Source organism: Notolabrus celidotus, chromosome 9, assembly GCF_009762535.1.
Source record: "Notolabrus celidotus isolate fNotCel1 chromosome 9, fNotCel1.pri, whole genome shotgun sequence".
In the NCBI taxonomy this organism is placed as follows: Eukaryota; Metazoa; Chordata; class Actinopteri; order Labriformes; family Labridae; genus Notolabrus; species Notolabrus celidotus.
The window spans coordinates 22,738,969-22,752,765 of NC_048280.1; the positions used below are offsets into that span (position 1 = coordinate 22,738,969).

A 13,797-nucleotide genomic window follows, 5' to 3' on the forward strand; every position below is an offset into this window, starting at 1 on the left:
TATTTTGTATTTAATTTGCTGCATGCAGTTGACGCTCAGATGCCATTTATTTGTTTTATGGTTATAAAACAGCTGTGATGGTGTTCTTTTAACACTTAAAGGCAAGCTAAAGGACATTCAAGTTGCTCCCCTACAAGACTAGATCATGTGAATAATAGGAAACTCATTTATTATCTGTACATGGAGCTGACTGGTTGTGTTTCTTTAGAGTGACCCCGTCCGTGAAGTCATTATGCTTTCAAACTCTCTCAACGGGAGGTGGGGCTTTTTAGTGCAAACTTCTCCTGCCCCGCTGCACAAAGACCAGTGTGCAGTCGCAGTCTTCACCACGCTGTGAGTGCGCAGCACCTTTCACACAGATCTCTCCTGCTTGGATCTTAAACCCCACGTTGCATGAACCTGCAAACCTCTGCTGCTTTTTTCCTCGCCTGTGATCGACCCTCAGTGTTTCGCTGTGGCTGTTTTCCAGCTGATAGTCCGACCCGCGGGAAAGCGTCGGGACCAGTGAAGAGAGAAGAAGCTGCGGGAGTGGTCTGGAAACTTTTACCATCATGAGCACGCGAGGGGTCGACCTTGATACCTACAGCCTGTCGCTACTCACGGCCAAAGAGGACATCCTCAACCCCCGGTCCTCCACTAACTGGTAACTCAAAGTGCTCTTAAACAAATTGCAACATGTTTTTATCTGCACCATAACCTTGATGCTTATTTTATAGTTCTGCGTCATTATATCATGGCATTTCGAAGACAAGTAGGTCTGTAACTTTCGTAAAACTTTCTTTTTCTCCGTCTTACTTTACTCAATGAGTTGTAGCCGTTTACGCACAACCAAGTTTGTTGCGTAAGCAGAGGCTTGAATTCTATTAATCCAATGAGGAGATCTAAGGTGCCAACACAGGGACAGCACGCAACCGTAGTTGCACTATATTTACGCCCAGCAGTAACTAATGCACCGAGGCTGGTTAAATAACACAGGGAGTTCTGTGTTGGTTCTGGTCAACCGTCCATTACGCACGCCAGGCGGCTGGTGTGGCTCGGAGCGCAGCACCTGGCAGGCGGCCCCGCTCGCCCTGCGCTCCACGACTTTGCTTCTCTCCCTCAGGAGCAGCGAGGTTTCATTCTCTGTGCTGTAGGGTCACATTTCTGCTGATGTGCAGATCTCTGACAGGGGGTTGTCTTTCAGGGAGAGGCTTTTAAAATTGACACAATGCTTGCACGCATGAGAACCATCAACACAACCAATTGATAACAATGATTAAAATGTCAAGCAATAGCCGAGATGTGTTTAAATATACAGTGCAGAGTAATCTGTGCACAAATTCAGCAGTATCCAGAGGGCGATGCAGGATTAAGCAAACACAATGACGAACTACAGCTCACTGTTTTGAATGGACTCTGTAAAAAAAATATGTCAACATAAAATGTTGACATAATTTTATAGTTAATTCTGCTCTGACATGTTTGAGACCACATCATGCTGTAACCTGACCACCAGATACCTGGCTCATTGGTTTTCTTTAGCCTCAGGGTCTGTAACTATGGTGACCTATCCATCTTTTCCAAACAACAACAATCTTAACTTCTCTTTTCTTCTTCCTCATGCTGTGAGTGTGTGGTATTTTCATCTCCATCTGCAGACATGCTGTCACTGGCTTTATTCAGCTAGTGCAGGGAGGAATCAAATATACTGTACTATGATGCTGCTTTTTCCACATATACACTGAAGTAATACCTGAAGGAAGTAGGCCAGGGCCCTACACATGTTCTCATGTGGAAGTAGAGGTGGAGGACTTATTCTGTTCATCTGTTTCATCTTCCTCTAGCTTATAACTCTCTCTGCTCACTTTACTCTTACCTTCTCCCCTGCTCTTTTTGATGCCATAAATCATGAGGAAATTAGATTCAGCACTCTATGAGTTAACTTTGACAAGCTGAAATCTGACATCTTCATGAATTGGATGGAAAGAAATTCCCCATCCAGGCAGAACATGCTCAGTTTCCATTCTTTCCTGCACTTGGAAAATCTCAAAAAGTTTCCATGTTCAGTATCATTAAAAAGGTTTTGTCCCTCAGCAACACCTCCATTCTGATACCCTTACTTTCCAGATGCACGTTGTTGGCTGCAAGTACAAGAGAATTAAAGAAGAACGGAAAAGAAAGAGTGAGAGAGAAATCCCCCAGCATTCTCTGAACCCACTTAGAAGGCTAAATAACTCTGCTGTGACTAAATAGAGAGGTGGGAGGGGTACACAATGATGTCATGATTCCCACTGTCAAACCGCAGACTAGCCAGCTTGCGCATGTGTGTCTGTGTGCACTGAAGGGATTTTATGAGTGTGCATGTGAGTTTGCATGTGAGTGTGTTTGTTTCAGGGTGTGCATATGCATCCTGCAGAGGCTATTAAAGCAAAGTCATGGTTGTTGAGAAGTTTGCGTGGAGAGAGGGGTAGGAGGCGGGGTTTTGTCGAGCGATCCAGCCCCCAGTGTGTGGCCTTGAGGTCCCTGTGTGTATTATCTAATGACCTTGTGTGTCCTGAATGGGAAACAGACTCTTTTGTGGGTGAGACTATGAAGAAAAGAGGAGCACTTTCAATGCATCCTTCGTTCAGACCTCTCGGCTCAACATGTAGCCTTGGAGGTCTCCCTTCAGTCTCCAAGACCACTGAGGACTACAAAGTGTCTCACCCTTGGGCTGGAAAACACACTGTCTGCATGTGTTTTGTGTTTGAGTGTGCTTTTGGAGACAGGAAAAAGAAAAACTGTAAAAATGCATGTCGTCAAGGACATTGTCTAATCCTCTGAACAGGAAATTCTTCCAATTCCTAGCAGCAGAAACCTTTTCTGTACAGTTTACACCAGAATAAATGATTCACGTTGGCACTTAGGTAAGGTCACTGTTGTGTGTGTTTATAGCAACAATGTTGTCCTCTATATTAGCCTTTGTTTTTCAGAAGTCCGCTTATTGTGCTGTTTCACAGTCTAATGAAACACCTTTGTCAGTGCTTCGTTCTGCACATTTTACACACATTTTCAACTCAGCTAACAACACTTTGTAAACAAAAGCAAATTTCCAAAGCAGTATGCGTCACTGGAGGTTTAATTTTTGCAAAGCATTCAATAGTATAGCACTAGTTTGGATAAATGTTTGCAGCACAGTTTCAGCTTTGTAAAGCATATCAGGTGGGAATTCCTTGAGAGCTGTGGAGCAGTTTGAACTCTATTCATTAGAATTGGTGGTGGGCTGAATCCAGACATCTGTGAGCACTGCTGACTCTGAACACACCTTCATTAAGACATCTATCTTACAGTACATACTTTGATACAGTGTGCTGTGCTAGTTTTAAGTGTTTCCCTATGTTCTCTTGCTGGGATTGTTACAGGCAGTGACGCACAAAGTATCTGAGTCACTGTTATAACGAAGTGATTCATTTTTTCATGAATTCAGAGACCAGTAAAATTTGTCTCTATTCATGACATGTTAATAGTCTGATCCTAGAACTAGGTCAGTTGTTTTATATAATTAGATGAATTAATAATTCACTTTATTACCTGTCTGTCTTACTGATCTTCCTATTGTGTAAGATGCTTGATTCTGATTGGTCCGAACCCCTTGACAACAGTTAATAACATTCACTAACATAAGCAACGCAAGAGGGAAACTGATCACACGTCATGTCAAATCAATCCGCGGAAAAGAGTTCCGGCACATTTAGCTTCTGCTTGTTGACACCATAGACCGTAAGGCGAGGGGAAACCGTTAGCTTCGGTTAGCATCATATTGGTAAATAATGTGGCTAAAATGTTAGCTTCAGTTAGTGGCTAAATCGGCAAGCTACGGCTGTTTACATCTTGGATCCTTTCCAAAATATTAGCAATGGTAGTGGAGCAGGTGAGAGCCACTTTAGGTTACCGTTCTCTACAAAGAAACTTAAACCATGAGCGGTGGTGATGATTACAGCAAGGTTCAAAGTTGTGACATTTGTTTATTTTTCAAGGTGTGTGAACCGCAGAGCTCAGAGAAGAAGGAAAGCTGAATGAGGACAGTTTCATGTTAAATCGACCGAAACAGGCTGATAAGAATCCATCGCCCCTGTCCGGATTCTTTTTCCCATTACAACCTGCTAACATACATTATCCCTTATGTAGTCATATTTTCTAAAAGGAGGTGTGCTGCTTAGAAAATGATCTGACAGATTTCATAATCCAAATGAGACTGGTAGTGTGTTATAACCTGCTAAATGAGACACACACAAGTTCATGAATTGTGTATTAGAGTGTTTTCTTTGTGCTGACCTAAATTGTACATTACCAGGTCAGAGCTGTTCCTCATGAATTCAAAAGGGTCAGATCTTCGGGAGATGAAAAACTTTAAAAGCTCTCTTGACCTTTTCTTGCAGAGCTATGACCTCAGCATAATCTGTCCCCCAACAGAAAAAGTCACAGGATTACACATACTAAGCCTCTGTTTTTAATAAGAAATGCACCTCTTGCAACACCCTCTCATTTTAATTAAAGATTTAAGTAATAAATCTATTGCTGTTGCAGCAGTCAAAAACATTCCCCCAGTGTTGTCATACAAATTGTAATTTCATCTACAGAATTCAGAGGTTATATGTATACAAATCACATATAACCTTAACCCACCTTTTCTTTGACTCTGACATTATGTTGGAAACTTCAGTAATCAATCTTTCTCATTTTTATCTGAGAGACAACACACTATCCTCTGCTCTTCAGGCCTCTGAGCTCCTGAGAAGGGACTCTCATGTTGATGATAAATGCTGCTGCCTTTATTTCAACGCAGGCCTGGAGTGTTTGTGTTGCTGCTACTTGCCAGAATTTCCACAGGCTCATGCATGATTGACTGTGACCTGAGGAGCTCCTGTGTCTAAAGTTACGTTGCATGGAAGACACCTGTGGGTGTGGGGAGAGGATGGGAGGGAGGTAAATTGTACGGCTGCCATTGTGCATAGGTGCACGTACAGAAAAGCTCCTGCTTGTGTGGGTGTACAGTAATCCTGGCAGCAGTGGAGTGGAGATAATAAGTGGAAGTGTGTGAGTCAGTTACCTTTGGTAGGATAAATACCCTTCATAATCACTTTGTTATCAAGAACTTCCCCACAGCTTGAACTTCCCTGCTGAGGTTCTGCTCTCCTTTTAGTTCCTTAACTAAAGATTAGACAGTCAAAAAGAGGCTAAATAGCCTATCAATGCTAGCTGTTGATGCATGAGCTGGTGTCTAATCCTAGTTGAGGTTGTCATTGCTGTTTATGTTGAAACAAATCCTTCTGATCACCTGTCCCTGAGGAGGAAAACAAGCTGTCTGGTTAGTTTCCTCTGGCTGTTCCAGGATAAGGCTTCAAAGACTGTACACAGAGTTGTTATCAGGCTGGATGAAAACAGGACATGTTTGATTGATGGCTAAATAAATAGCACTATATTGTAAACGGCTGGTCACAGGATGGTTACGTTGGACCAATGCCCAGTCCACTGTCTCTGTGTCAATCTATTGACCTGTCTCTGTCTCTATCTCTACTTCCTGTGCAAAATTTAACTTTAGATGTCAGTGTGAAATAGATCCCTGCTTGTTTCAGAAGAGATACGCATCCCATTATCCTACTGACTGTGCAACATTGCAACACCAGTTTTAGCGTAGTTGAGTTAACCAAAGTAATGTATGAGCCTCAAAATCAAATACTTGGGCTGTCTCTCATACCAAGGAGTGCACTTTGTCAGAGTTAGGAGTGGAAATTACTACACTTGAGTTTCAAGACTTTGTAGTGTGGGGCCTGAAAAACGATCTAGGTTATTTGAATTTTGGATGATAGAGAGACATGTTTGTAGATGTCTAACTGCTCATTTCCAAGCATCTTCAGTCTCTGTGGTTTTAACCAACATCTTTATACTCAACACTGAGGTGTAATTGGTTTACAGGGGAAAGGGGCAGGAGTTTTTAGATGATTCAAGTGGTTTTTGTGGGACTTTTGGGCGATAATATGCATGTAATCACAGCAGCATAGTAGAGACTCATCCTGGTTGAGTAAATGTTTTTAAAAGCTATTAATGCCACTAACCTAGCTCCCATTTCAAATGTGTGTATCCATGTGTAGGATGTGCCCTCTTCCAAAGGGTACCCACAGTTACTTGTGGGAGCATGTCTGAGTGTGGCATGTTGAAAGATGATGACAATGATGGCTGTAATGGCTGGAATGTGAATCTGTGTTTGGATGAATTTAGAGATGGTTCAAACAGTAATCACTAAACGACTGCTTACTGCCAGGTTAAACATTGTTTGGATCTCAGATGAAGCTGCAGGGTAATAATAGGTATCAGACATGATGAGACATGGCTGCAGGGCGTTATACTGTATGTGTGTAATGTGTGTGTGCCTGTCTGTATATTTGGGTTAATCAACATGCAAACTGCTGGGTGCAGGACCAGAAGTAGATGCAGTAACTTATAATTGTCCAATGGGGGGATGCAGAGGCTTAATGTTTCATGAGCTGGTGACTCTGCAGTATTGTTCTCTATGTAATTCCACAATTGAAAGCTTATACCTCAACAAAGACCCTGTAACCAGCAGGTGTGGACTCTTCATTTTGATTTTGAAAAGTTTGATATCTCCTCACTTATTCTCACACCTGACCTTTCTATCTAAATCATCCTTTTGTTCATTTGAATGACTCACAACAATTGATCTTAAACCAGATGCCTCCTGCACATTGTTTCCACTCATTCTTTATGCCCACAGCTGTGAACATAACAAATACATTACTGTTTTCCTCTGTAGTTCAACACCCAGGCTGGGACATCCAGCTGGATAATGTTGGCTCTTTCTTTCTAGAGGCACATTTTTTCCCATGCAAATGCAAAAAAAAAAAATAGAAGCTGGATTGAGGTAAATTGTTTGTTTAATCTAACTAATGGGCTGTGAGTGTTGCAGTCAGAGTGGGTGTGTCAGATAGCTGTCTAAAAACATCTGTATTTAAGTGTTTCTGAAAACATTGGCAAGAGGATGAACATAGTGCATGGTGTGAGTGTCTGTTTGTGTGTCATAAATCCAGCTGAGGCACTTTTAGGGGATGTCTGAGCAACAAAATGAAATTGAGGGAAGAAATACTTCTGCGGATGCTAGAGGTACAGAGTTTTCCAAATATGTAATCAGTGTCACTAAGACTTAAGTATACTTGTTTCTACTATAACAGGTTTGAGAGTGACCCACCTTAATGTTACTTTGGTAGTTGAGCAAATTATGACTGTGTTCAGCACACAATGCTCTCTTGTGTGGTTTTGGTGTCTAAGTAGATCTCAGACAGCTGAGGAGCTTTGGTTTATAGGGCTACAGAGATTGTCCCTATGATTCCACATTAAACTAAAGACCTCAGTTCACAGTGAAGTTAAAACATCAGCCTGCTTATTTTTGTTTTTAATGAAATAAAAATGAATATTTCCATTGAAGGTAACGTTACACGAGGTGAATGAGAATATTCATGTTGATTTTTTTCTGTCCTCATTCGGCTCTCCTTCTTGTGGTTTTACAGTTGACAGCTCTTTAAACATGTCTGTAGCAAACATCACAACTTTTGGCGTTATTGCTTTTATAGTTACTGCTTGTGGTTATAGTGATCTGCAACTTAGTGATACACTCATCTGCTCTGCTGTTGTTGTTTGGATTGCAGGATAGTTCCTCAGGCTGCTGTCTCATCTGTTCCTGCCATTATACCTGAGATGGAAACTAACAGTTTTGCCACAGCGTCAACAGGCAGACGTGCCAGACCCCTAAACATGGATTCATTTAGTATGATGTGTGCTTTGTCCTTTTGTTGTTTATCACTGTTGTCATATAGGATTTTGGCCAATCAGAAACAGGTATCTGACAGCTGGGTAATGATTGAAAAAGCCTGATAACAAATTAAGTTTAAGCCCTTATCTAATTAATTCTAAAAAGTAAGGATGTTGCTCTATTGTCTCTCTCCTTGACAGCTCCTGTGAGAACTAAAGGCTGATTTATACTTCTGCATCACCCCTACACAGCAGGGGCTGACACGGACATGAGCACCAACAAACTTGTGCGTCAATGTGTCCGTGTCGCGCACAAGCCTCAACCTCCAGTCTCAAACGATGAAGCCCATGCGGAAGTGTTATAAAATGCAATACATCGAGAATCTGCTTGAGGCTGGCTGCAGAAACACCGGAAACCACATAGACATGAATGGGAAAAAGACGATCTTTGCAGCATTAATAAACATGTTTACAGCCTGGTTCAAAAAATGGCTTGGCCCTACGAAGCTAATCTCTCTAATGGCACACACTGTACGGGGGGTGAATTTTTTTCTAACGTGACGGTACAGAAGATATTAAGATTACGAGTTTTTGCCCAAATAAGGACATGAGTGACGTGACTCCTGGTCGGGAACACATAGCTGTTGGCTAGGAGGCTCACCCAATGTCACACTCTGCCTGGTTGAGTTCCGCATTTCCAATATGGCTGCCGCCATCGATTGGCTTCAAGACAGCTCTCAGGAACAGATGGGTTTCTCCGCCGAAACGCTTTAGGGCAGTGCAGTCTCTCTGATAGCCAGTCTCCTCCTTCCGGCCCCGCTACGATCTCTGTTTACTTTCCCACAGCGATTCAGAGCGTGTTATGTTAATCTACAGCTGATACATGTTGCTGTTTATCATACAGACATGACTGCAGGGAAGAATAGAGAGGAGCCTTTATCAGTTTGCATTGCTTTGTCTCTTTGTCCTGTGTATGCGTATGTTATGTTTTCTGCTCATTTTCAACAGTCAAATGTATCACTTATCAGGACTCTTTGCTGTAGAAATGTAAAAAAGTTTCTGATACGGATCAGATGGCAGCTCTTTCTGGTATTAAATACAGCCACACAGATCTATTCAGTCTTTCCTTGATGGGCCGGTTAGCTTTTGTACGTCATACAGAGGCATCAGTTTCAATTTCAGCATCTTCCATGATGAGTTACCTCACAGGAGCTTTAAGTATGTAGAGCTTCAATGAATGTTGTTAAAGGTAAACATTGAACATTGAAAAGTCTTGTCATGTTTTGTGAAGCTGAGGCTAGCCTCTCTGTGAGCATGCCAAACAAATCGAATCATCAGAAACACTTACCAACACATTTTTATTTACATGCACACACACCAAAGCATATTGGGTCAAAGGAACACACCCCTCATTCCCAGAGTCGTCTTGATTGAGGTATCATCAGCTGTGTTTTCTACCTCATGACCATGGTAACGAAGGAGCTTCATAGCTATAAACATGACAGTCTGGGGGTTAACTATTAGCATCTTACAGGGCCTTGACTTGACACTCCTCTTTCCTTTTCTCTGTCTTGTTTGTTCACTTGCTGCTGGTGGGATTGGATTTGTGGGTGGGAGAGGCGAGTCAGGGCTTCGTTGTCCTGACAACTCTGGTGGGAAAGCTAGGCTGTTTGTTGAGGGAGGCTGAATGAAGCGGGGGAGATGAGTGGAGAGGGTCTGGGGGAGGCTGGGAAAGGGGTACCAATGAATGGGCAAGGGCATTAGGTAAGAAATATAGAGGAATAACGAGAGGAGAAAGTAGAAAGAGTGAGAGGACGGAAAAGATTTGCAGTAATAATGACACAGTGACCAGGGTGGTCTTGACAAGAGGTTGTTAGAAAAGCTGAATTCGAGACAGATTGAAGGTTAGGGAGTGACAGAGCAAAGAAGAAGGAAAGATGAGAAGAGGACAGGTGGTGGAGGATGAAGAGGAGTGAAAAGAAGATCAAAGCATTAAGAGAGGCAGCAAAATGAGGTCTAAGTGAACATGTGATACTTGAGAGTTTGCTTTGTTTAGCTGAAGGAAACGGATGAAGATAAGATGCCATCATAGTTTTAATGGTCCCATAATAACTTTGATATAGAGACAGGAGGCTATGCCTATGAGTGTGTGTGTGTGTGTGTGTGTGTGTGTGTGAGTAACATTGTGGGACTGCATGCACAGGAAATGCCAGAGAAATCCCAGTGGATCACAGTTTTAGAGGGTTTTCATCTCCTCTCCTCTCTTTCCTCTCCTCTCACCCTGTTCCTTTCCTTCTCTCCTCTTCTCAGGTGTTAGAAAATAAATGTAGTTCCCATCCAATCCCCCATAGCTCTACATCCCTGTAAGAGCCATAACAATTTACCCCATGGAGACCTTTTCTTTAAGACACTTGCTCCCAATAACGACATACTCTTCTGCCCCCCTGGAAACCTCCCATACACTCAGGCTGCTTCCCTTTGTGTGCCATTGTTAAAAGTGCCCCTCTTTGCCTGCCCATTTACACTTACCCACACCCCCTGCTGCTTTTCATCTTTTCCCCCAGTGTGAGCCTCATCTTTGAGTGTCTTTTCTCCATCCTGAATATATATCACTCCCTCTCTCACACTGTCTCATCACTCTCATTCACCCACCTGGCATGACATTGAACGTTGTGTACTCAGTTTAACCAAACCCTGAACATTGTTTTAGCCCTGGGTCTGTCTTCTCTAACAAGTAGAGAAGTAATGAATGACTGAAAAATAAGTTAAAACATGTCCCTTTTTCTGGGGAGAATGTCTCTACACAGTGTTTGAAAACAAAGGGACACAACTTGAAGCTACAGTGAGGAACTTTCATTGTTTGTCAATCTTGGTGACCCTTCATGTAAAATGTTTTCTATATCTCAGCTGATCTTGTCCTGTAAACGTGATATTTCCTTCCTGTTTACGGTCAAACATATTGCTTACTGTGATTTTTTTGTCATGGAGGATGTAAACAAAGACACCTCAAGCAACATTATGTGAACTGAAGGTTGTTAACAGGCATCACAATTATTATACAGAAAATAGTCAGCACAGTGTTCCCCATATTGATCGGGTGCCAGAGTAGATTAACCTACCATTTTTACTTTTTCATATCTTACCCATATAAGATTACCATCCTCCATCAATAAGACAATCTCTCGTCATGCTCAAAACCTTGTGTCTGATCACCTGCAGCGCCTCACACATGCTCTTAAATGTTTTTATAGAACATGCTGCTGATGAAACCCCCTATACGAAAGAGAAACATAGCACAGGACAGAAGAGGACACACTGCTGTGTGTATAAAGAGAAGTAGAATGTTGATGCTGTAAGTTGATTTTTGTGTGTGTGTGTGTGTGTGTGTGTGTGTGTGTGTGTGTGTGTGTGTGTGTGTGTGTGTGTGTGTGTGTGTGTGTGTGTAACTGAATCACTGTCACACTTGGGTGACTGTGGCTCAGAGGTAGAGTTGGTCGTCTCATTCAGAAGGTTTGCAGTCAGTGTGAATGTTTATGAATGGGATTTCTTGGTCTGTGTGTGTGTGTGGGTGTGAATGGGTGAATGTGACATGAGTAAAAGCACTTTATCGGCCTCAAGACTACAACAGCGCTATATCAGTACAGTTCATTTTGTTGTTTTCAGTCTTTTTCACAACCAGTTAAAGACTCCTGACAGGGTATTTTAGTAAGCTAGAATAGAACACACCTGCGTCCTCTTTTATCTGATTGTACACATCCTGTCAAACAGCAAGTGAGGTCTAAGCTGTTCTCACTTTCTACTCAATATCATAGTGCTTTGAAAAGAAAAGATGAATTTCTCTGCTTGTCTGTAAAGCAGTGTGACTAGGCTTCTGAATTTATTATTTGTCAGAAGACAAAAAGTTGCGCAACATAGCATGCCAGGGTAACAAATATTGCTCTTAAATTGGGAGAAAATACCCTGAAGCCTCCAGACACACACAAAAAACTTATACAGTTGCATGTCTTGAAATGACAGATTATATTTCAGAGAGAAATGTAGTAGTCAGGTAATTACTATGTGTGCAGCTCTATTTACACTGACAGGCTACTGCTGTCGTTGGATTAACTCAGTGGCTGTAATAGGAGACTAAATGTTACCCATGTGATCTTCCACTACACTTAACTTCTCACACTTCATCACTGTACAACATAATGTTCACTCCTGTTTCACATGAAAGTCTCCATGTCAGTGTTGCCTTTTGTCTCTATTTGTAGCACATTTGTTTTTTCAGGACGTTTTTAATTGACATCTGACAACACAGCAGCACGTTGTTATGTGTCTCTCTTTGTCCATCCCCCGCTCTTTTCCATCCGCCTCAGCACACAGAGGGATGTTTCCTCTCACTGATCCTTGGCAAAGATTTAATTACTTATTTGTTTAGTTTTGTCTAAACTTCTCTGGCGCTGTGTTTTGCTGAGGACTGTGATTCTTCCTCCCCTCCTCCTGTCAGCATTCCTTCCAGTCCCTTTCTCCACCTCCCCCCCCACTGCCTGATATCATATGCTCCGTCTTTGTCCCAAAATCCTACATCTGAATTAGCTATACTTTCTCTTCTTTCTTATAATTGTGTCCTCCTTCACCTCTGTCATTTAATCTTCTATTTATGCTTTCCTTCAGGCCAAATAGCTGCAGTGGTCTGTAATAGTCTCAAGGGTAGTCTGATGTGTCCTCCACCCAGTCAAATACTGTGCAGATCAGTCAGTGTTACTCAGAGGGAGGATCTGAGCAACTCTTCATATGGGTCAAAGATGAGGCCAACTTATACTTCACACTGACTTGCACAGTTGTTGATGCATGAGTTGTAAAACATGATTTATGATGCAATCTTCACTGTTTATGCTAAAAATGACCAAGGACAGCTGATGAGCTACTAAAAACATGCAAGCATAGGCAAATCATTTAAATACTTACATTATATTAGTTATTTCATGCTATGTAGGACATCACATCCAAGAATAGCAAACAGTGGTAACATGTAACTTCAATGAGGTAAGTTGTTCACCCCAAAATGTCTCAACACTCTGTCTGAATGTCTGTTTACCCGTCAGCAGTTTTCAAAAGTATCTGAAGCATGCAAAGCAGGTTGGGATTTTTGCATTTCTCTGTCTTCTGGAGTCAAGGACCCCTGCATGTTGGCAGCATATTGGTAGTTTTCTACTGATACAGTAAGACTATTTTGGAAGTCAAACTTATGACAATATTACATTTTACACAAGGCAACGTAAGTAAGGCTCAAAGTTTGACCTTCCATTATCTGAAAGTTTGTCATTTAAAGCCAGTGCCACACTAAACAGTTTTAAGCCAGATTTAGGGCCCGATTGGCCACAGAAATATAAAACACTTTTAATATTTATGATTCCAGGCCGGGCTGCCTCCAATGTCCAGCAATAACCAATAAGAGAAGCAAATTGGGAAGTGTCACCAACTGGATGTTGCATTCTTTGGCAGCTCACGAGCATGGCAGCGAACGTAAAAACAAACCTAGCCCCAAGCCAAGCGGAATCCTGAAAAAGAAGACCAGCTTGTGGCATTATTTATCTATATTCTTTTCCTAATTCTTGTTGCTGAGAACACACACCAGGACGGTTTGCTGACGACGTCAACCGGCCTCCGTATTTATTTATCATCTGAAGTCACATTTCATCACGCAAGCTTCTGTGAGGTCTCATCTCCGTGGAAAACTTACTACAAAGGTTACCAGAAATGTAAAGTGTGGGCCACTGGGCTGTGGGGCCTAGCGGTCTAAGCGCCCCATGTATAGAGGCTATAGTCCTTGTTGCAGAGGTTGTAGGTTCGACTCCTGGACGGTTGACCATTTACCGCATGTCTTCCCCCAGTCTCTACTCCCCACATTTCCTGTCTCTCTTTGGCTGTCCTATCTCATAAAGGCGAAAAAATCCCAAAAATATAACTTAAAAAAAAAGAAAAGAAATGTACATTTTTTTAGTACAAGTGTTAACATGGAATCATGTT

The 13,797-nt window shown here is 42.0% G+C and overlaps 1 protein-coding gene across 1 annotated transcript in view; it reads left to right on the plus strand.

Moving 5' to 3' along the window:
* Positions 1 to 305: 305 nt before the first annotated feature.
* The window catches only part of si:dkey-40c11.2 (drebrin-like protein), a 34,958-nt gene continuing 21,466 nt past the window's right edge, over positions 306 to 13,797 (plus strand). Inside the window, exon 1 of the mRNA XM_034691129.1 lies at positions 306 to 643. Coding sequence (XP_034547020.1) covers positions 552 to 643 — 92 coding nt within the window. The 5' untranslated portion in view covers positions 306 to 551. The remainder of the gene's footprint in view (positions 644 to 13,797) is intronic.